The 22,742-nt window shown below is 28.6% G+C and overlaps 9 protein-coding genes across 9 annotated transcripts, besides 17 other annotated features; 1 reads left to right on the top strand and 8 right to left on the bottom strand.

Moving 5' to 3' along the window:
• Window positions 1–55: 55 nt before the first annotated feature.
• On the bottom strand, window positions 56–2,200 carry CMU_029380 (transcription initiation factor TFIID, subunit 5, putative; the record flags this gene model as incomplete). Its single annotated transcript, XM_002142177.1, has 1 exon — window positions 56–2,200. One exon carries the CDS (start codon window positions 2,198–2,200, stop codon window positions 56–58), a length of 2,145 nt encoding a protein of 714 aa, XP_002142213.1.
• Window positions 1,360–1,382: a sequence feature (AT_rich).
• Window positions 2,201–2,616: 416 nt separating the features above from the next.
• CMU_029370 (CHY zinc finger domain-containing protein) lies at window positions 2,617–3,447 on the top strand (the record flags this gene model as incomplete). Its single annotated transcript, XM_002142176.1, has 1 exon — window positions 2,617–3,447. The coding sequence occupies one exon, from the start codon at window positions 2,617–2,619 to the stop codon at window positions 3,445–3,447; it is 831 nt and encodes a 276-aa protein (XP_002142212.1).
• A 68-nt stretch (window positions 3,448–3,515) lies between these two features.
• CMU_029360 (uncharacterized protein) lies at window positions 3,516–4,253 on the bottom strand (the record flags this gene model as incomplete). The annotated part of the gene is made up of 1 exon (XM_002142175.1): window positions 3,516–4,253. One exon carries the CDS (start codon window positions 4,251–4,253, stop codon window positions 3,516–3,518), a length of 738 nt encoding a protein of 245 aa, XP_002142211.1.
• A 115-nt stretch (window positions 4,254–4,368) lies between these two features.
• Window positions 4,369–4,397: a sequence feature (AT_rich).
• A 15-nt stretch (window positions 4,398–4,412) lies between these two features.
• On the bottom strand, window positions 4,413–8,624 carry CMU_029350 (uncharacterized protein; the record flags this gene model as incomplete). Its single annotated transcript, XM_002142174.1, has 1 exon — window positions 4,413–8,624. One exon carries the CDS (start codon window positions 8,622–8,624, stop codon window positions 4,413–4,415), a length of 4,212 nt encoding a protein of 1,403 aa, XP_002142210.1.
• A 194-nt stretch (window positions 8,625–8,818) lies between these two features.
• Window positions 8,819–8,839: a sequence feature (AT_rich).
• Window positions 8,840–9,270: 431 nt separating this feature from the next.
• On the bottom strand, window positions 9,271–10,513 carry CMU_029340 (peptidyl-prolyl cis-trans isomerase, cyclophilin-type family protein; the record flags this gene model as incomplete). The annotated part of the gene is made up of 2 exons (XM_002142173.1): window positions 9,271–9,336; window positions 9,404–10,513. 2 exons carry the CDS (start codon window positions 10,511–10,513, stop codon window positions 9,271–9,273), a joined length of 1,176 nt encoding a protein of 391 aa, XP_002142209.1.
• Window positions 9,338–9,358: a sequence feature (AT_rich).
• Window positions 10,514–10,517: 4 nt separating the features above from the next.
• Window positions 10,518–10,575: a sequence feature (AT_rich).
• A 407-nt stretch (window positions 10,576–10,982) lies between these two features.
• Window positions 10,983–11,017: a sequence feature (AT_rich).
• Window positions 11,018–11,800: 783 nt separating this feature from the next.
• Window positions 11,801–11,833: a microsatellite.
• Window positions 11,834–12,271: 438 nt separating this feature from the next.
• Window positions 12,272–12,330: a sequence feature (AT_rich).
• Window positions 12,331–12,652: 322 nt separating this feature from the next.
• Window positions 12,653–12,678: a sequence feature (AT_rich).
• A 324-nt stretch (window positions 12,679–13,002) lies between these two features.
• Window positions 13,003–13,032: a sequence feature (AT_rich).
• A 54-nt stretch (window positions 13,033–13,086) lies between these two features.
• Window positions 13,087–13,138: a sequence feature (AT_rich).
• Window positions 13,139–13,301: 163 nt separating this feature from the next.
• Window positions 13,302–13,367: a sequence feature (AT_rich).
• Window positions 13,368–13,494: 127 nt separating this feature from the next.
• Window positions 13,495–13,522: a sequence feature (AT_rich).
• A 241-nt stretch (window positions 13,523–13,763) lies between these two features.
• CMU_029330 (eukaryotic porin family protein) lies at window positions 13,764–14,699 on the bottom strand (the record flags this gene model as incomplete). The annotated part of the gene is made up of 1 exon (XM_002142172.1): window positions 13,764–14,699. One exon carries the CDS (start codon window positions 14,697–14,699, stop codon window positions 13,764–13,766), a length of 936 nt encoding a protein of 311 aa, XP_002142208.1.
• Window positions 14,700–15,143: 444 nt separating this feature from the next.
• On the bottom strand, window positions 15,144–15,542 carry CMU_029320 (uncharacterized protein; the record flags this gene model as incomplete). The annotated part of the gene is made up of 1 exon (XM_002142171.1): window positions 15,144–15,542. The coding sequence occupies one exon, from the start codon at window positions 15,540–15,542 to the stop codon at window positions 15,144–15,146; it is 399 nt and encodes a 132-aa protein (XP_002142207.1).
• An 82-nt stretch (window positions 15,543–15,624) lies between these two features.
• Window positions 15,625–15,680: a microsatellite.
• Window positions 15,681–15,757: 77 nt separating this feature from the next.
• Window positions 15,758–15,869: a sequence feature (AT_rich).
• CMU_029310 (uncharacterized protein) lies at window positions 15,856–18,952 on the bottom strand (the record flags this gene model as incomplete). Its single annotated transcript, XM_002142170.1, has 2 exons — window positions 15,856–18,254; window positions 18,322–18,952. 2 exons carry the CDS (start codon window positions 18,950–18,952, stop codon window positions 15,856–15,858), a joined length of 3,030 nt encoding a protein of 1,009 aa, XP_002142206.1.
• Window positions 16,491–16,521: a sequence feature (AT_rich).
• A 306-nt stretch (window positions 18,953–19,258) lies between the features above and the next one.
• CMU_029300 (uncharacterized protein) lies at window positions 19,259–22,657 on the bottom strand (the record flags this gene model as incomplete). Its single annotated transcript, XM_002142169.1, has 1 exon — window positions 19,259–22,657. One exon carries the CDS (start codon window positions 22,655–22,657, stop codon window positions 19,259–19,261), a length of 3,399 nt encoding a protein of 1,132 aa, XP_002142205.1.
• Window positions 20,501–20,521: a sequence feature (AT_rich).
• Window positions 22,658–22,742: the final 85 nt, after the last annotated feature.

Genomic DNA, 22,742 nt, shown 5'->3' with positions numbered 1-22,742 from the left:
TTTGAATTAGGCAAAGTGAATTTATAGTTGAGTTACTTTAATAATAAATCAAATTTTATAAAGGTTCAGAAGAAATGGCTGAAATTGTCAAAATATTAGTTTGAAGGAACTTAACACTCTTTATATATGAAGATCGTAATTTATAAATGTTTAAAACCTGAGAATCCATACCCTTTGTATCCCACAGTCCAATAACTCCATCACTAGTCCCAGCTACTAAAAGTTTACTCCCATAAGAAAAGTCTAAAGATTTTACATAAGATAAACTATCTAAATTTAACTCACATAACTTACTTGATGGTTCATTTGAGTTTATCTTCCTAATATCATGTATTGAAATTTTTGTGCTAACATTACTTTTGGTTAGCGCTAAAGAATCCAAATCAAATGAAGAAAAAGCAATAAATTGGCCATTAGGACTGAATTTAAGGCAGTTTACACTACCATTAATATCTACTGATTTGTTAATAATACCAACTTTTGAACTAGATCTTACATCCCAAATACAGACAGTACCATCATTACTGCCTGTTCCTATGATACAGTTATTAGGATGTATACAACAAGTATATACATCTCCTAAATGCCCAGAAAATATCCTAAGTGGAAATGTTCTCCCAGTACACCAATATCTAGCTGTTCTGTCTCCACCAGAAGAAACAAAGGATATTCCAAATTTGTCCCACTGTATATCCCATATACAGGATCCATTACTATGACCCTTGTAGCTAGCTAAGCACGTTAATTTTTCATTTTTATCAAGAATCATTGAGAGTTTTACAGTACTATCAATTCCACAAGATAAAAGTAGTGTTGAATTCCATGGATTAAATCTAGTTGCTTGTACTCTGCCTTTATGTAACCAACAAGTTAAGTTATTTTTTAAATTTAAAGGATTTGAATCACTAGCTTCTTGATCTATAACATCAACACTTTCCGTAGTTCTGTTAAAATGTTTCTTTGTAAGATTTGCATCTGAATTTTTATTCAGACACATTTGCTTTATATTGTATGCTTGCACACATCCTTCTTCTGTACAATAAACTCCAATTTCCATATTATGCGATACATCCATATCAGTGATATATTCACTATGAGGATGCCTTATTGTATTGCAGATAATACTGGGTAGATTCTGATTATCTAATTCTACTCTATTAGCTATTTGGATCAATAAATCCCGTTTGTATTCATTCAAATAAATACTATTAGCACCAGGAATAATCAAATTCTTGAACTCCATTGGATCTCTGAGCTCTTCTGTAACTTCACCATCTAAACGAGAATTATCTAACTTCTTAGTTGCTAGACCTGCTTCTTTGACTTGCCCTTCATTATAGGACTCAGGAAATAATCCCCAAATTATTATATTATTATTTATTCCAATAGATTTCCCAAACATATCTTCATTATTTGAGTTGTCTAGAGTAGGTATTTCATTATCTATCTCCTTAGTATGTGTATTTATTTGTATATCCATTTCTAACATATCTTGAGTATATAGTTCACCTACTTTGACCGTACCAATAGTTTTAATATAATTAATCTTACCAATTGAGTTGCGTTCTAAATTGCAGGATTTTTTGGTGGGACTTCCATTATTATTATGTGTACCAAGAGATTCTTTACTGAAATGGATAATTAATCTACTTTGTAAAATACTCAAGATTAATATATCCTTAGAGGATATTAGAAATGACTCCAATAGTGAAACAACAAGAGGCCTTAATATTATATGGAATTTGGATTTTCTATAAGGTCTAGTTATTTCTGAATATTCTAATTGATCTATACTTGTTAAATTTCTCATTTCAGTTAATACAGATCGATATCTAGTTAACATGAAATCATCACTAAATGTATTAAAAAACTCTTTACTTTTTTCTAAGTTAGACTTCAATAATCCTAAGTATATATATACAAATACAATATAGCATACTTCAAATAATTCTTCTCTAGTATTATCCAGTGAATTCATAACCCAATCTTTAAATCTGGAATAATTATAATAAACTTTATTATATTCTAAAGGTTTTGAGTGAATGAAAGTATTAGTTTCACTATTAGTCTGGCATTTATTATGACCTGTTTGATCCTCTAACTCTTTCATAAATATGCTTAACGTCTCATCGCATCCCTGCTTCTTCAGTAGCTCTAGTAGCATTGAAAACTGCTCATTATTCAAAGCTTGCTGTTGCATTCTCGAAATTTAGTTATACCTTATATAAAATCTCCCTATGCATCATATCAGTATTGCAATTTTTTCACGCTTCAAACTTAGCGCCTACAACCTCAATTTCTTAAGTACAGAACTCAGTTAAAATTTGAAGTGAAATTTAAGTTATTTGAGTTCGTTAAATCCCTAGTAACTTAAGGTAAAATAAATCATATATGAAATTTTGAGATTAGACGTGATATTAGAAATTATAACCTAGCATACATAAGGAAGATTGAATACTGTGATTTATTGTGGAAAGCAATAAAGGTATAAACAACTTTAACAAGAACTTTTCTGCAGTGTAGAAAAATTAAATCCCTGAGATCAAACAAACCTTAACATAAACCTCCGAATATATGCCAATCAACTATATTTGAGAGTTTTCTATTCAAAGTAAAATGTCGGGATGTAACCATTACAAACGATTATGTAAAATTGTAGCTCCTTGTTGTAACAAAGTTTATTGGTGTAGACATTGTCATAATGAAGATCCACTAAATGACCATGGAGATCTAGATCGTCATAAGATTAGCGAGATAGTTTGTGCTATTTGTAACACACACCAACGAGTAAGCAATACTTGTATAAACTATCACGAATACAATGGTAATTTAAGTGAGAATTCTAATAGAGAAGATTTTAATAATTATCACGACACAAATTCCGACGGAATTAATAGAATATATTGTCCAAAGGAATTTGCAAGCTATTTTTGTTCTAAATGCAATTTATGGGATGACTTAGGGATACAAAAAAAGATATTTCATTGTGATGAATGTGGAATATGCAGAGTTGGAAGTAAAACTTCTTATTTCCATTGCAAAGTTTGTTGCATGTGTTATCCAACAAGCATTAAAGATACTCACATTTGTATTGAGAAGTCTTGCCATCAAGCATGTCCATTATGTCTCGAGAACTTATTTCACTCTATCCGCACTGTATCTATACTTAATTGTGGTCATACAATCCACGAAAGTTGTCTAAATGAATTGGAAGCAGCTAAAGGTATAATTGGACTCAGATGTCCTGTTTGTGGTAAATCAATTACTGATAATTCAGTTATTTGGGAAGCTATTGACAAATTGATTGCAGATTCACCTGTACCACAATCATCCAAAAAGCTTGTGAATATATTTTGTAATGACTGCACTAAAAAGTGTATTACAGAATTACATCCATATGGTATTAAATGTATTGCCTGTGGTAGTTACAATACTCGAGTTGATTAATTTATAAAGTAGTATTATTACAATCAGCGCTACGGAGATGTTAAACTTTTTTTTCCTTTAATATTCCTTTACCTAAATATCAATGATTTTGTCAAGTTTGCTATCCCCATTATAGTTTTGTATGTTAGTAGACAATAACAACAAGTTTGGTGTTGCCATATAGCATTACTTATCCATTCAAGAGCTTCAACGCAGCCAATTCCACTATAAGAGGATATCCCAACCACTGCATATTCTTTTATACTGTTCCCATATAATCGCACCATATCAGAAACTTGAAGCTCAGCTGCTAATTGATCAGGTGTAATAGCATCAACAACATCCTGTTTTGTAGCCAGAATTAGGATTGCAACGCTTGAGCTAGGGGAATCAACTATAAGTCGTGATAATAATTTTTTTGCAAGAGGTATTCTACCAATATCACTTGAGTCTACACAGAATAATATACCATGAAAGTCATATTTATTATATTCTCTATAAATATTCCAATATCTACTTTTATTCATATCATCTATCATCTGACTATGCCCAAAATGTAGATGTTTAGAATGAGTTCTATTCATCAAGTTCCTATTTGAATCATCAGTAAGTGCAGACACTTCCACATCATCCCATAATATAAGATTGCAGTCCCTTATATTTACTTTACAAAGTGACTGATTTATGCAAGTCAGTGGATCTATGTATTTACCTTTAAGTAGTCTCATAATGAGTGCTGTTTTCCCAGATGAAGCTGGACCCGTTACTATAATATTAAATTCATGTCTTTTACATTCACCAAAAAAGTCCCCAATAGTGCTTAACATCCTATATTGCAATTTTGCCAACTCTTCAATTTTAATAACTAGTATTTTCCATGTACTTTTTTTTCTTAAATCTCTCCTCTAATTTACCTTGCCATTCATCAAAATCAAAATTCCCTTTTAAATTTATAAACAAATAAATTAAAAGATTCTTTTTAAAAGCTACTTCTTAAATTTTAATATCCTTAATGGAGAAAGTGAAATACTTCTCGATTTTCTCGTTGTTATCTCTGATAGTGGGATTTGGAATGTATTTTCATGGATACCCTTGTCAGCGCCTATATTATTTTCTGCAGTTGAGTAATTGTGAATCCGTAAAATTCGCGTATCTTTCGGGAATTTTGGCTCCTTAGATTCCCTAATCTGGCTACTATTTAAATCTATTAGAGAAGATGATGAGTATATAATAACTTTCTGTTTATCTTCCTCATCATCATTAATATTTTGCTTTTGAATAGATTCAATTGTAGATGAACATGATGGAGGAATTAAATCACTTCTAAAGGGTAGTAATTTATCCGTAGCTTGTACATTAGTTTCAAGGTATTCAGTTGCTGGGTTAGCTATATTTATATTATTATCATTGTCGATCTTATAATAAACAATTTGATCACATACACCTTGTTCTAGTATCTCCATTGATATTGACAATATACTTTCTAAAATATACAAATATTTATTTTCAGAGAGTGAGGTATGCGAACATGCTGAGTTAAATCCTAAATAGTTACTTTTCTTATCGAGTTTATTATTTTCATACCAGTTTAATAGAGGAATATCAGCATAATTTGGATTTTCAATTGCACGACGTGTTATACTTATAATTAAAAGTAAACACTGAATAGGATATACCTTCGAACATAATTGAAAAACTTCAGAGATATTTGGGTTTGATACCTCTGATATATTTGAAGGTTTCATTAATAGGCCACCGTGGTATAAGCAACAGTGCGCAAAGTGCCATAATAGTTGAAATATATATTCAGATTCATGATCTAATCTTAAAAATGGATACTTCTCATATAGCCAGCGGTGTAAAATAGTGTAATTTGAAGGTGCCATGCCCATATATATCTTGTCATGATAACTCATTTTATTTATTATCATTAAGGGATTTTTTGAATTTAATAGTACGGATTCCCACGTTAGTGGTAACTCATCTGATTTCCCCTTATTTACTATATACTTTACATTTTCATCTTCTATACCTTTACTTTTACTAGAATTATAGTTAATTTGGCTGTTGTCCTGATTAGAACTATCTGTAATGTTATCACAAATATTTATGTTCGTTTCGCTCCCACATTTGCTACTATTAATATTATCATCGCAACTTTTCATTATGATCTTACCATGAAATGATCTAGTATCTTGTTGTTCTGGTGACTCAATTTCATCATAATAAACTGGAGTTTCAAGGTTTTGAGATCCATCAGTTTCACACATATAGGTTATTTTATCTTGGATTTCAGTAAGCTTTATTACATTATATATATTCATCTCTGTTTCCGAAGTATCATAGACTTTAAAATTATTTTCACTAATATACCTTTTCCAATACCTATTGTTACTTGTTAATTTTCCTCTAAAACTTTGACTTATTCCTGGCAGTGGTAATTTTACCTGACAATAATTTATTTTATTCATAAATTCTGCAAATGTCTCCATACTTTCTAAAATATGACTCCAATTTGCTTGTTTCCCATTTTTAGTATTAACAAAGTAGTATTCTTCCTTATCTGTATGTTTGTTTTCTTCTATTGATTCATTTAAAGATTTAGGATTTACTTCTTTATAGGTAAATTGCTGTGTATAATTTTTATTTGTATCTTCATAAGCATTTGATTCATTTGATATACCAAATGGGAGCAATAAGGCCATCTTTATAATCAAAATTAAAGTATTGAACACGTTTTGGCATACTTCAGGAGAAAAAGATTTAAGTGGATCTATTGCCTTTTCTCTTGAAACCAATATTTCCACTTCATTCATTGCTGCACTTTTTTCACTTGTATTTGAACAATTAGATGAACTTAAAGATGCTTTTTTAATACTCTCTATCCACTCACTCCTAGTTTTTATTTTGGTCTTCAAAATCCCGAAAAGTATCTCTAAAGAAGCTGATTCGGGTAAATGATGTGGAATTAAAAGTTTTAAAAAAGAACTTTGGTCATAATTAATTGAACGCATTAAATTGTCATCAGTATATATATTTCCAAAGCTTAAATTCATCTTATGTATATAAAATGAACTGTTAATTTCGAATAATTTAATAAAAAATTCATCCCATCCGAAGGGAAACCAATTTCCCATTCCAGTTATTAAGCATAGTTTCTCTAATTTAGGTCTTTTTCTACATAATAAAAAGTTATTTAAAACTGAATATGTTAGTTCCTCCAATAAACAAGTAGTCTCTAAACTGTTTAAAGTAGAAAAGCTACTTAAATTACTTTTGCTCTTGATCTTAGAATTTTTACTAATACCGGTTTTTACATTCATTGTATGTAAATGATACATGTATCTTACTATCCACTCTGCAATAGGTTGGAAGTATGGCTTAGGTGGCATATACAAAGGGACTATAAGATAAAATGGAGGTGGGAAATTTCTGCTTATTGGAGATTTTTCCAGTAAATTAACTACCATTCTACCCTTAATACCATTTATAGATTGTAACTGAACATAAATATTGCCAATAGTAACACCATCTAATACCCATTGGTCTACAGCAGCTTGATATGCATAAATTGTATTCATAAATAAAGAAGGAGTATAAAGATAATACATCCTTCTTACCCAACATATTATAGACATAAATGTATCTTTACTATTGGTAATAAATGAAAAATTTTGTAATTCAATTTGTTCTAAAATTATTTGGAAGAATACTTTAAATTGATTGTATAAGTATCGATAAAGATTTTGAATTGGCCAGAAATTCAAGAGAAGCTCATTTGAATTTGTGAAGGGTTTTATTCCTAATTTTTCAAACATTTGCCGACATTCATGTCTAAAATAAGTTGGGTCACCCAGCAAAGTATAGCCTGTTTGCAAGGGAACTTGTTTATATCTATTTAACCTCCTACCTATATATCTAAAGGAAGTTTTTCCCACATTAATTTGACTTAAAGGATAGTTTAGATGAATTCCATTATCATCATCATCATCTAATTCACTTTCATCTGATGAAATTAGATAGCTAGATGAAGCTGTTAAATTTTCAGTTGAGTATTTACCATCATTGTTTGATGTATATTCACCTGATTCACCATTTAACCAAATATATTTGACAGGAAATTCACCATCTAAATAAGCTGATGATGAAAATGGTTCAGTAGTATCGTGATTACCACTCCAGAAAAATAATGCTGTTTTAAAATCCTTAGGACCAATAATTCTCATACTTAATGTTGGATTAAGTGCCATTGAAGAATTAGAAGATATTCCTGAAGAATTGTTTGAAGTTTTGATATTAATATTTCTTGTTAAATAGGTATCTAATACTGTTGGTCTAAATGAGTTAAGAGTACTTTGACTAATTCTTCCACGTAAATTCTTCATTTTTTCTCCATTATTTTTAAAATTACAAATCTTTTTTGTATTTTCAAGTATGAATTTACGTATAAAATTATCAACCGGCTTTATTATGTCCTGTTCCATATCAAAGAAATGATGAGTTGCATCATCAGGAAAATGACAGCTTCTTTTATTTGTATGATAATTATTATACATCTCATAACTACCAAACCAAGAGAACATACTATCCTTCTTACCGTGTATCCATAAAACAGGACAAGAGCACTCTGCAACTTCCGCTTGAACATTCCATCTTTGAGTTATCAAAAGTCTTCCAATCTTTCCAGCAAAAGATTCTGCTGCATGTTTAATACTTTTAAATGGGCATTGTAATATCAACCCACCCAAATTCTGTTTATTTTGGTTTAATATTTTTGCATAGCGAGTTGTAGGTCCTGATCCAATTGAACATCCCCAAAGAATAATATTTTCAAGTGGCCATTGTAATTGTTGTGTTATGAATCCCATTACAATATTCATACACATATCAACAGTACTTTCATCAGATCTTCCACCATGCTTTCCATAACCAGGATAGTCGAATGCAAAAAAGTGAACTTTCAGTCTATCACCCATGTATTTAAATCTGGCATGAAGTTCTCCTATATCAACACCATTCCCATGAGCATAAACTATTAAAATATGTGAAGTTTTTCTTGCAGTAAACAGGAGGCATGGCATCTTAGTATTTACATCAATTGGACTAGGTAATAGTATTATTTCAGGATATGAAGTCACCTCATAAGATGAATAAGTCCCTGGAAACATCGCAGCATCTGCAAATCTTTGAATAAGCATTGGTAAATAATTCCACTTCAAATTCACCAGAATATTGGGATATTTCAATTATTTAGATAACTTTTGCATAAAATTATTAGGGAAAAGTAGTAATTTATAAAAAGTTAAATAAGTTGGAAAATATCAGCGTCTAATAATATAGACAAGTTTCATAACACAATGCTCCAAATTTTATATTATGAATTCACCTTTTCTTAATTAATTAAATTAAAATTCTTACTTGGGAAATACTTAATTACAAATAAGAATTGTTTATCTTTGAACGACTTCGTTATTGGGATTTATTACTTGTGTCACAGTCTTTACATTCAAAGTTATTTATATTACAGTATCACTACAAAATACTTTCTTATTAGAACCATGACACTGGATTCAGTAAAGTTGAAAATAAGAGGTAGAAAGATAGGGAACTGCTTCACAAGCTTTGTGTGCGACATATTTCCCGCCTAAAACAAATGAGGTAAAAAGACAAATATGACATGACTTGTAAAAAAGAACCAAAGTCGTATTAGAATAATACATGCATCAGCTAAGTGTTCTATTACAGATAAATTCCCAAATAAATTATTAAATCACTACAAATTATCACTTCATTAATATATATCTCTATAAATTAGTTCATTACGTAACTAAAAAATTATATATATCAGTCAAATTTAGCTCTTTTGACATTTGGATCTATTTTTTTCTTCAATGGATCGACAACTTTTATCTAAAAATTTATTTATATAAATCAAAGTTAGTGTAAGATCTCAAAACTTTGTTGTTGCTAAACTTACTGTTTCGTTAGTCCATTCATAAATATCATAAGCTCTGTTCGAGTCAATACCAAAATTTAATCCATCCTTGTTAAACCAAGAATTATCTATTGATAAATTGGAAAGCCTACTTCTAAATTTCTCTAATTTTTTTAGGACATCAATTTCACGGTGAACTAATGAAGATGATCGTTTTTTTCTTATCACTCCATCATATATGTCCTCGTGAGCCTCAGATAAATTTCTATTTCTCTTGAATAATCTGATTCGCTCTTTCAACTTAATTCCTTGATCTTGCACCGAATGTAATTCATTTAGAGAGTTGTCATTTTGAAAAGTACTGGAATTATTACTATTGTTGGTATCATATAAAGAACCTTCAGTATTACTTATATTTAGTTGTCCTGAATCATCACTTGTTGCCTTTTTAAAATGAAATAAATTCTCTTCACTGTTATCATCAAATTTATCATCACCAAATGATAGTAATTGGAGATTTTCAACAATAATATTAGAATTTTTACTATTCTGGTTTTTAGATACTTTTATGCCATCCTTCCCATTTTCATCTTTTTTTTTATTTTGCAAATTTCTAGGGATTATATTATCAAAAGGATTAATTAAGACATAAGATTTAATAATTTTTATTGGTAAAATTGGGCAGTCTGAACTATCAACATCAACTCCACCCATTTCAATTACATTGTAAATTGTTTTCCCAACTACTTTTCCAAATAAAGTATATTTATTATCTAATTGGTGTAATTTCGATAAAGTTATGAAGAATTGACTGTTATTTACAGGTTTTGATCCAGTATCTTGATTTGCCATGCCAACTAAACCTCTATAACGAAATTTAAGTCTTGGATGTATCTCATTATCAAAAGATTTACCATATATACTCTCACCACCACTCCCAGTACCTGTTGGATCACCTCCTTGAATAATAAAGTCCCTAATTACTCTATGAAATATAGTTCCTTCATAATAACCTTCCATACACAATTGTATAAAATTTCTACATGTAACTGGACACTCTTTACACCAAAGTTCAATGTCAATTTCCCCTAAAGTAGTTTCAAAGAGTACCTTCCCACTTGTTATAGGTTCATTTATATATGTTTCAGACATTATCTAATAATATTTACATTATAAACTATACTCATTTAATTAAAAATAATAATTATATATTTGAATTTACTTATCAAAGGTACCAATCATTCAATATATATAAATAAGACCTAGCTCAAAAAATATAGATTCTGCTATATAATGGCTTAAATAATAGTTATTATTGCAACTAGTCAACAATAATTTTAAACTATTATTGTCAATTAAAATATTGAATTTTACCAGTCCTCAATTACTTTAAATATAAAGTTCAATATACCCAACCACAGCAGCGGTAACTCTGGTAATAAAACAAAATTTAAATATCTAACTATATTATATCTAACTTACACTACAATTAATTAATCTATATGAATATCATTGAATTAGTCTTTGATATAACTTTAGCAATATAAAATTCTTGCTCTAAATCTTGATAATACTTGAGGAATTTGGTACTGAATATTAGTAATAAACATTCCTGAAAAACAAAATATTTTAAGTAATATATAAATACTAAATAATGGAAAATTCCAAATTATCTTTTATTATAAGGATCTACATCAAATTTTTATATAAGAAGGAATTCTATCTGAAAGACTGAAGTGCCAACAATCCTAACAGTGAAAATATACTCAGAAAGACACTACCAATTAAAAGATATCCAGATTTTAACTAAATTCCCAACATATTCACATAAAGATTCAAGGGAGAAAGATTGAAGTTCAATATCAAAAATAATAGGAGATAATCAAAATTTTTAAGCTTTAACTGTGAAGAGATGTGAACTATTTTGTTACCAAAATTCGTCATTTTGCTCCAATATAATGAACACAAAAATTGTAACAATGAAAAGCCAAAGTTGACCTTTCACCTCCATTATTACAATGATAAACTATAATACTTATGCCTTTTAATTATTGTTAATAGCATATTCATAATAATAGTGCTACTAACATTTAAACTTGCACCAAATATTCCTGTTCTAAATCTATGATACAAGGAACAAACTCTAGAATCCTAAAAATATCACTACTAAAGTCATCCGAACTATTATCTTCACCAATTATATCACCTAATATTCGAGATATTTCGTAATATTTTAGCAATTAAAACAAATAGCAATTAGAATATACAACATAACCATATGTAATCATAACTTTTAGATAATATTCCAATATTGAAGAGGCGAGATAACATATTACTCAGAAATATTTAATGTTTAATATTACAATGACCAGATATAATATTGATTTTAGAAATCAATCAATCTTGCTGAATATTCTGTAATTATATTTATTTCCATCTAAAAAAAAAAAAAAAAAAAGAAAAAAAAAAAAACTATCTAGTCATTTGAAATATATTAAAGATGTAATGAAAACTGGGAATTGATTTATTTTCTACATGATCCATCACCTTAAATGCTACATTAAATAGTAATTTAAATTTGAGGAACTTTCAATACTTGTCAAGAATTTAAACAAAACAAAGTACAATAATATACCTAAGATTCAAATAAATCTTTATATTTCGAGAATTTTCACGCGTTGTATTATTCAATATTTTGAGTAATAACAAAAAAACTCATAAAAGAAGCCATATTCATAGATTATAAAGTATTCTTTCCATCACAATTCTTATAGTTCAATTCTAAAGCAACCTAATGCTACCTCGGAATATTTCGTATTACACAAAGTATTAGATAACAACTTATTACCACTGAAAAATTTCCAGATATATTTAAGAGAAAAATATACCGATACTACTCAGTAATATTGGTATATTAAAATTTATATTATTTATATTACCAAAATTAATATTTTATTTAAATATTAAATCTGCCTATAATTTCAGCAAATGAGTGAATTTTTGCAGCCAATAAGTACATACAAAGAGTATATTATAAACTAATCAATATATTATTCACATTAAACTGCTTTAATCTACTCAATCTACAATAATTACCCAATACATAATATTAAATCCATGTACCCATTGTTGCAATATAAATTGAAAGAACTAAAACTTTTGAAGCTATAACTTATTACAAAATCTAGGAGAAATCAGAAATTAGCTGTATTTTAAAGTGCCCTATCCATAGTGTCGATAGTATAAACTCAATTTAATAATTAGAAAAATCCCAGTATAGTTGTTAATAGCTTTAATTATTATTATATTATAAATATCCAAAGAATTATTTAATAACAAAAGTAGCCATTCCAATCATTCTGTACAGTGACAAAAAAGTTATACAAAAATCCTAACAATGAAGTTCTGCATTATTTATAGTGGGGAGTTAATTTTTGGATATTAATAGAACAAAATTGCAATACTGAAACCTTCATCCTAATTTGGTGCTCTGATATATAGGAATAATATCAAAAAACGAGATCTAAAATAGATCGCGCTTTAGATAATCTAAATAATGCAGTATTGTATACAGCTCTTAGGTGCAGCTAGAGTTTTATTTAATATACATGTGGTACCCAACTCAAATCTGATTTATTGGCTAAATATATATGTAATTATAATTTTTTATACTATCTAGAATACTAAGGTAATGGCATTGTAAAATGAATACATCTACAGGAAACTTTATATATTAAAAATTTAGTAAAGAGTTACTTATATATTATTATTAATATTGAAATACTTCACAAATATATTAGAAACATCACACTCAATTTAGCTTTATTAGATTTATTTAATAATTAGATCTAGCTTCTATCATTATTTGCAAAAATATAACTTTTAACAAGCCTAATATAATATTTGTTGTAAAAAAGAATATATCCAAAACATTTCATTGTTTTTTTATATTGAAATATAATTAAATAAATAAATAGCAAAATTTTGTAATATAACAAATATTAATGTAGCCATTTTAATAGCTAATAAAATAAAATGATGATAGCTAAAATATACTGAATGTAGTACTATATTATTTTAAGTAAAATACTTTACATACTTCTCAAATAAGTATATAATTAAACACATAATGGAATAAAAATTGAAATTATTATTTAATTAGCAAATGAAATTTTAGAAAAGAATAGTAGATATAATTAGCGTTTACCTAATTTAAGATTTGCTAAAATATCCAATTAATAAACTAGTAGCAGTCTATTTTAATTATTATAGATTGATATAAAACCTTAATTCTTATTGAATTGAATGAGATAAACTAATAAGTAAAAATAACTTAAGTTAAGAATTTTCTTCAAAGTCCTGAAAACTTCATTGTAATTTATATCTTGTCCTATTAAATATATTATGATTTTGAGTTATCAGCATTACCTAATGAATATACATCTTGTCCTTGTTCCTGTGGCATAAATTGCATCATAAAACCAAATCTATAGTCACTTTTTAAGTAATCAATCATACCTGATATACCAAAACCTTGTACATCTTGACATTGCATAGATAACCTTCCTCCTGTATCAATCATACCCTGAATTCTAGCTGTTTTAAATAGATACTCATATCCAAGTTTTAGTGATGATTCATAATTTGGCCATGTACACTCTAACTCTGTTGCAAGAGATAAACGATCACTGACTTTTCTACAAAATGATGACTTTATTGAGTGACTATTAGATAACATGCCTTGAAGTGTAGAGAAATCAGGCTGTCTCGAGATCTGAGTAAAAATGGTATTTTTACCAATACGATAACGAGATCCTATTGCCATTATTGATGTACAATTTGCTGATATCCATGTTAGTTCCCCACCTAATTGTAATTTTGGTGTAATTACTTGAGAGTATGATCCATTTAATAATCCTGTACCATTATAGGCTGCTTTAATACATGCACTCCAATCAAATCCATTATATTCTAATGATAACTCACTCATATTTCTTTCCTCATGATTAATTGATGAACTTGACGAAAATTTGCAATCAATATTATTACCAAATCGTCGAGATAGACGAGTATTTACCATACCATCAGTTCCAATTCTTGATAGTACCATGGTTTTTCCATCTGCACTTTGGTAAGAAGGGCCAAACTGGTACATGTAGCCCTTATCTCTTATTGTACCTAGTAAAATGGTGTGAGAAGATTGTAAATTTCTTGTTACATTCTTCGCTATTTCAGCTCTAAAACCATCAAAGTTATCTTGTTGCAATACATTATGTACTTCCTTAGAAAAATGTTCATACTGAATACTTTGTTCAGGTAGTACCTCCACTTTTCCCATTATAGATTACTCAGCTAATTATTTCAAGTTTGAGACAAAAGAAAACCTCTTTAGAAAACTAGCAGACAACTTCAATCCTGTCTATAACTTTTAATTAGAACTCACTATAAGAATATGTTATAAAATTATCACTCTACACTTAAATGGTTGTGTATTCCTAATTTTAAAAGGTTAATTATTATAAGGCGCCACAGGTTCCATGATGTGTCTAGCGGGGTCTAACATTGATCAGCTCGATTCTATTATTGGACTAAAATTCTAGAAATCTATCTAGGTACAGTACATTTAATATTTTCCTTATCTATTGTAACTCTCATAGATAAATCTAATATCTAACTTTAACTCTCTTAGATAACCCTGATATCTAAAGTTATTACTAACATCACTACTATACTCTAAAATATTATTTTAAAGATTTAACTGAAAAATCTCTCATTTCTCTTATTAACAAATACATAAATCTCCATTACATTGTAAATTACGTAATTTATCACTAAGTAGTCCATGTCCAATAGACAAACCAATTAGTACAGATAAAAATAATCCGAAATTAAATGTCATTGCTATTAGCATTAATATATAGTGGAAGAAATAAGAAATAAAAGCCATAAATACTCTTAGTATATAAATCCTCTTACCTAAGCATCTTTGTCTAGACTCAATTTCCTCTTTAACCACAGAAACATAGACTGCTAAGAATCCAATTAGAATTATTACTAGGCACGATAGCAAGTATGTAGCTAAATTGTATGTTTTCCATTGATCAAATAATATTAATGCATTGTAATTTTGGTAAAAAGTCATGTGCATCATTGTGGATTCCTCAGTACAACAATTTGTCATAAGTTAACTTTTACTGTATTTATTAATTCAATCTTGTCAGCAATAATAGGGATAACAATAGTAATGAATATTTTAATTTTCTAATTAAATTAAATTAATATTAAATTAAATCAATATTAAATTAAACCAAATTATATTTTTGAACTTTAAGTGATTATTTTAATAACTCGAAAGACAGTAACTGAGTACTTCATTCCTACTTTATTTGCAGGCTGTTATATATATATATATTAAATATTATATTATCTATATAATAACCAATCTAATATTTACTATTTTCTTTTTATATATTTGAAGCTATATATTATTAATCTTATTTAATATAATCAGCTGATTTGCTACCTAAACACTTTGTTTCTATTATAAACTTGTGTAAATCACTAACATTAGAATATTTGTTTTTCGGAATTTCATTCATCTCTGCCAACTCATTCAAAAATTCCCATGGAATACAATCTTTATTTTTTCTGTCTATAGTATAATGTAAATTTTTCCATTTTATATTATCATTTTGAATGTTTTCTGGAATATCAATTGTCATATATTCAGATTTTTTTTCAGGTCTTGGTGGAATATCTTCTAATTGCTTCATTTTACTTATAAATACTTTATCACGATATTTTCTGTTATTATCAAGATATTTATCCCATGTATCACTAATTACTTTGAAATCCTCATTGGTCTTTGCATTACTGTGTAGATTGACTATAAAATCTTTATCCCACATTAAATTCGATAAAAGTTTTGGATTGTCTTCAAGATCATCATTATAATCAATATTATTATTTGAAGGCTGATGAGTTTTAATATCACCAAAACCTTTAATGGAGATTGATGATGGATTAGGTGGATATTTAACCCATGGACTCTCTTCAACTTGATTAAGCCATTCAGATGGTAACATTGGATCTCGAGGTGGTGGTGATGATGGTGATAATGATGTACTACATAATTTATTATTATTAAAAGTATTTAATTTGGTTAACTTTGTCTTATTCTTTATATTAGTACTTTGTGTTGGTGGCACTAAAGTAGAGTATGTCACTGAAACGCTTGAAGGACAGCTGATCCAGCTATTTTCATCAATTAAATTAGGTTTTTCTTCTCTATTATTATCTTTTGTTTTATTTAAATAAGATCCTTCTGCAAACCAAAATGCTGGTGAAGATGGATCTGATGGTATTAAGCATGAATAATTACTATACCTTCTTTTTATGCAAAATCTACCCTCTATATTTGATGATTGATTGAATGATTGATCACTATCACTTTTAGTTGATTGTTCCCTTTCTTGGCTATTTGATAAATAAATTTTACTATTCTTGAGATTCTTATCAATAGATTTTTTACTTTCAAGACCTTCATAAACATGTAAAGACTCACTTCGAAGATTTTTATATAAATCTTGCCTTCTAATTTGCTTTTTTACAAGTTGTAAATATTTTTTTTCCAATTCATTTAATATTTTATAGTAGCTCTTTTGAGCTGATTTTATAGATTTTTGTCTATTTACAAGAGTATCATGCAAAGATTTTGTATATTCCTGCCTCTCCTGTTCAAATACACAAGTTCTACTTTTAATTTGATTAAACTTTTCACTTAGAGTATTGTGAATTCTTTTATAAAACACTCTATCTTTTTTTTGACGTAATCTTATTTGCTCTGGATCTTCAATTTCAAATGACACTGGCAAACTATCAATACCACCTTGTTGTAGACATGAATATGTTGCAAACATCTTTTGTTGATAATCAGTTATCTCTTTTAATTCTGCTTCAAGTTTCAACTCATCAACTTTTAATTTTTCATAATAATCCTTACCTGAACTACAATGTAATCTTAAGGATTCTGATAATTCATCAAGTATTTCTTGATGATATGTTAATTTCATTGCTGCATTCTTTAAAGTATTGTATTTGTAATTCTCTAATTCACTTTTCAAAAGTGTATCATTAATTATTATACTATCATCAATATTTCCATAATCTAATCTATTCAATATATTTTTTAATTCATTCACATTATAATATGGTGGAAATGGCATTAAATTTGGTATATTTGTTTTAAAATCAATCCCAGTTTTTTTCATTTCAGCTAAACGTTTTAACAACAAAGCGAGCGTATATGTTGGTTTGACATCTATTGAACGATGATCAAATGGTAATAATGAAAAAAGATAAGATTTTTTGCATTTATCTTCTTTAATATCATCTATCTCAGAGCTTTCCTCTACTTTTTTTTTTGGGTGAAATATTGGAGTTTTGATATCTCTACCATTTAGCTTTACTCTTATTTCCTTAAAATCCTCTAAATTGCATATAGGAACAGAATAATATACTTTATAAGTACCATTTCTAAGATCAATTATTTGTTGGATCTTTATTCCACCTATTCCTTTAATATCAAATTTATCACCACCATGTTTAACAGGGTTCCCCATTCTATCCACAGCATGTATCTCAAATAAATTAAGTGTTCCATCTGTTGAATAATATTCAAGCCCTTCTCCACTAGCCCAACTTGTCTCCGCACATGTTTCACCTGGTGACACTTCAACTATATAAGGTGAACCTCCTATTGGGTCTTTCCCATTTCTTGCTAATATATCAATTCTATGTGGAACAGCTTTCTTACATATAAATGATGTTATATATGACCCATCCTTATTATCTATAATATTCCCATAGAAAGATTCACTACTATCCTCTAATTCTAGTGATATAATTGGGTAAGCATGATTATCATCAATTTCTCTCTGTTTATATGGAGTTATTATTACTTTGAATAAATGTCCACCAAAAAGAATTCTTTTTGCAATTCTTAGTAAATGAATTTATTGATATCTGAGTTATTTCTCCAGCAGTAGCTTTATATAATCCAATTCCCATTGCTCTACAGTTTAATGCAAATTCTACTGTTGTTGCTCCTGTTGCTTGTCTCAAAACATCTTGAATATTCATATCATATTTATTTGATGCAAGTTTACTAGTATTCAAATCTATATTATACTGATTCATATGACTATAACTATATGGAATATACATTAAATCATTACCTTTATCTAATATCACTTCTAGATCCACTTTTTCTAATAAAGGTATACTATTTTTTTGGCTAACTTTGTCCTGCTTATCATCACTTTTAACTTGATGAGTTATTTCTGGTGAAGATATTCCCGTCTTATCTGAATTTAATAATAAATATGTCGGTAAAATCTCCATATTTAAGGTTTTGGGTTTTAATTCCTCAATTTGTCCAGAGGATCTTATCTCATTATTTCCTTTATATATCCCCAGTGGAAGGGGTGAATTAATCTCATTCATAACATTTAAATTTAATGGGACAAACTTATAAGGGTTCAATTCTAATTGGGAATTCCCATTATGAGATTTTCTAGGTGAACCTATCATTATTTAACTTTTATTGCATTATAGTTGTTTACTCCTCTTAGTCATTTCTGAACTCCATTATCCACATAAGACTCAGACTGCACTGAGTGGACAATTAAGTTCAATTCAGATTAGAATAAGAGATTTTATATTAACCAATTACAATTTTTCATATTTATAAGCAACTAATCTTATATTGAAGAGACAGTACGAGTCAATGTAATGTAATTAGGTCCAAATTTAGATCTGAGATGTGACTATCTTTATTCATATATTTAAAGTATACTCCATATATATGCACTAATACATACTTTAATTACCTAAAATTTAGGGATATAATGGCTTTAAAAAGGGAAAATTATAGGTTTGGGTACCTCTAAAAACTACAGGCTGAAGCTCTGGAGGTATTTGAATATTGGGCATATTTGGAGCAAAGCAGCACCAAGTAACCTGTCTTTTATTATTAAGTATATGTTTATATGTCCCTTCTAATTTTTCTGGTTGATTAAAATTTCCAGAAGGATTCATATATATCGTGTCATTTTCGATATACTCAATTTGATCTTTGCATGGGTTCTTAGATTCTTGTTTATAGGTATTGTATACTGTAGAATTATTTAAGAAATGATCCTTATCTCGATTAATAATCTGATTAAATTGATCCACTTGATTTGAAATATCTTTTTCTATTATCTCCAAATCTTTTTTACTATCTTCACTATTATAATGTGATCTCATATTACTAGTTAACTTGTTCTGTTGTCTGTTAGATACATCTGAGCTACTTGAATATTTTAAGTTATTTGGATTGCAAAAAGGACTATTGTGATTATTTATATAAGATTTATCAGTTGTATTATCAGAAATTCTTGTTTTTAGGTTCTTATTGAACGATTTAAGACTTTTTCTGGGTAAATCAAAAATTATATCCCAACTACGACCATTTAATTTGATTTTTTCATTAGAACCTGCTCCTGACTCATATATTTGCAACAAAGATTTATCAGTATTGACAGCTGTTTCAGATATACCATTAAAATTAACTGCAGCATCACGGTAGTGACATCTACACATAGTTCTAGATAGATACTGACAACAAGGACAGCTTTCTGGTTCACAAATTGCAAGACCTGACTTTGATACATCACAATGATTGGAATTAGGTGTATGAGGTTCATATTCACTAATATCATCTGAATCTGGTATATCTAATACTTTTGATTTAGGTTCTTGAAATACATTATAATTTATATCTGAATCAAATGAAGGAGCATATATATCAATTTGAGGAAATCCACCAGATGCAGGAATAAAGTCATGAATAAAACTATGGCTCTTTTTCTTTAAGCTACTTGTTCTATCAATTTTAGTTTCTGATTTATCCACTAAATTAATTGACTTGTTTGATATAAGTCGATTTGGTTGAACAACTTCAGAAAATTTAGATTTTCTCACCTTACTTTTTCCTATTAACCCTGAATTCGTTAAAGAAAGTATATCCTTTAACTTATCTGACTTATCAAATTCTTTACTTGAATTAAAGCTTTTTAATGATCTATTTGATTGACCAAAATTATATAAATTATTTTTCTGATTCCCTTCAGTATCCAACAGCTCTTTGTTTTGATCACAATCTTCTAGAGAATTGCTTGCGAAAGAGGTATTTTGATTTGTAACTTCAGATTTATTACTTTTGATGCTAGTCATTTTCAATGGTATACTATTTATATATTGATCTTGTTCTATTGTATTTTCGAAGTTTACAGTTCTATTATTAACAGCTTCATCAGGCAAACTATTAGTTTCTATGATCTTTTTACTAACTTGCCTGTTTTGTAACATATTATTCTCACTTGATAATGTATTACTGAGATTCTTTTCTGGTGTACTAGATAATTTTGTCCACTGTTGATTTTCTTTCTTATTATTATTGCCAGTAAAGACTGGAACTGAACTGACAGAATTATCTGGATCAAAATTGTTTTTTGTGTTAAAATAGATACTTTTAAGGCTACTACCTGTTTTCATTTTACTCAAACTTCGATTATTATTTTCATAAAGGCTTATATTTGTTGTATTATTTTGGTTATTTCTTAAATCTGATGACAAATCATAAAGTAATAAACCTTCATTATTTGTCGGGTCTTCAATATTTTGATTGATAAACCATTTATTTTCAGATCTATTTTCATCCAATAATTTAATTGATTCTGAGCTCATCAAGTGTTCATTGTATAATCTCAAAATATCGAAATCATTCCCACTTATAAGTATCCTTAATAGTCCAGATCCTGATATTGTTTTATTCATATAAGCTAGTTGACGTATAATTTTTGTATTTCTACCACTACTTTCACTTATCCATAGTCCTTTTCCAGCTGCAATAATCATTTTTTCATTTGATTGTTTTGGTGAAAATTTGCTAATCTTCCTTCTATAAATCTCAACAATCTGCGATTCATTTATTGGCTTCTTATAAGTCTCTTTTTGAGGATATAGTGGAAATTTCATAACATTCCCTATAATGTCAATAAACTGAATTATATCAAAGATAGAATGTGGAGAAACTGTTGAATTTGCATCATATTGTGCCATTGTTCTTCTGATACAACATTTTTGATCCTTTGGAGTAGGTGATAATGTTCCAAACACAAATAAACGAGAATTTAGTAGACATGAAGCCAAGTACTTACTGATATTGGTAACCTCAATATGATTACTTTTTTCATTTGTATAAAAGAATTTTGACATCTCTGAGGCAAGATCAATTAGTCCATGTAATGGAACATTTAATGTTGAAGTGATACTCCTACATGCAGGAATCTCAAAGAATCTTATTGATCCACAGTAAACATTTAAAAAACCTGTTAACTGCTCATTATCTTTCAAACTTTGTTCAAGTTCACTCTTTTCTACAGATTCAACTGTTAAACTTATAACCAGACCAGAAAGATTTAAATCTTTTACCCATACTTTTCCGTAATTACTGAAGAGATTTTCTAGTGCCTCTTTCTTTATAGTAATATCTCGGTTATTTATTTCACTATTCTGTTGATATCTAATTGCATTCATCACTTTTTTTTTTGAAACTGCCTCCAAAATTGCTCCTACCAATTTTTCTTCACTCTCAAACAAGTGGTCAGGATTACCCTTTATAGTATACCCTAAATTACCATTAGTACATCTTGTTAACTGTAGTGGATTTTCTGGTTCAATTAAATCTCTAACTATCCCAACACTTACTCCAGTATCTTCACTAATTTCTAGTACAGAAGCCTTTACTACAAATAATTTTTGATAACTTCCTTCAATATTTACTTTCTCAACTTCAGAGTTTATTTTAATTCCATTAATATAGCATCTAATACCCGAAAATATATCATAAACAGCCTGCAAAACTATCCCAATACTTCTTTGCGTTCCAACTAACAAATGAGTCTTTCCAGTTTTGTGTGGTCCACACACTATTACATTTGTAGAAATTCCCTCTAGAGTTCTTAAAACAGATTGTTGAATCCCACTTTTCATATATATATCTGTGTTACAAGTAGATTCCTTATATATAGCCCCACTTACTGTACAAGTACGACCTCTAAATGTCTCTTTTTTAACAACACGCAATGTCTTCATGTTTGGCTGAATCATAAAATCCCATAATCTTTCACTTTTATCCTTTTTCCCTGGGCAAAAGCGAATAAATGTCCTAGGATTAAATTCTCCTATCATATTTTCATTGCTTTGAGGAAGTATTTTTTAGAGATTCTATTCCTTCATATGTACTCCTTATCAGCTACTTTTCTAAACTATCTAT

The sequence above is a fragment of the Cryptosporidium muris genome, genomic scaffold (genome assembly GCF_000006515.1).
Source record: "Cryptosporidium muris RN66 scf_1106632353989 genomic scaffold, whole genome shotgun sequence".
NCBI classification, from domain to species: Eukaryota; Apicomplexa; class Conoidasida; order Eucoccidiorida; family Cryptosporidiidae; genus Cryptosporidium; species Cryptosporidium muris.
The sequence above is the reverse complement of the archived record's forward strand: the minus strand, read 5'-3'. Positions and strand labels throughout refer to the sequence as shown.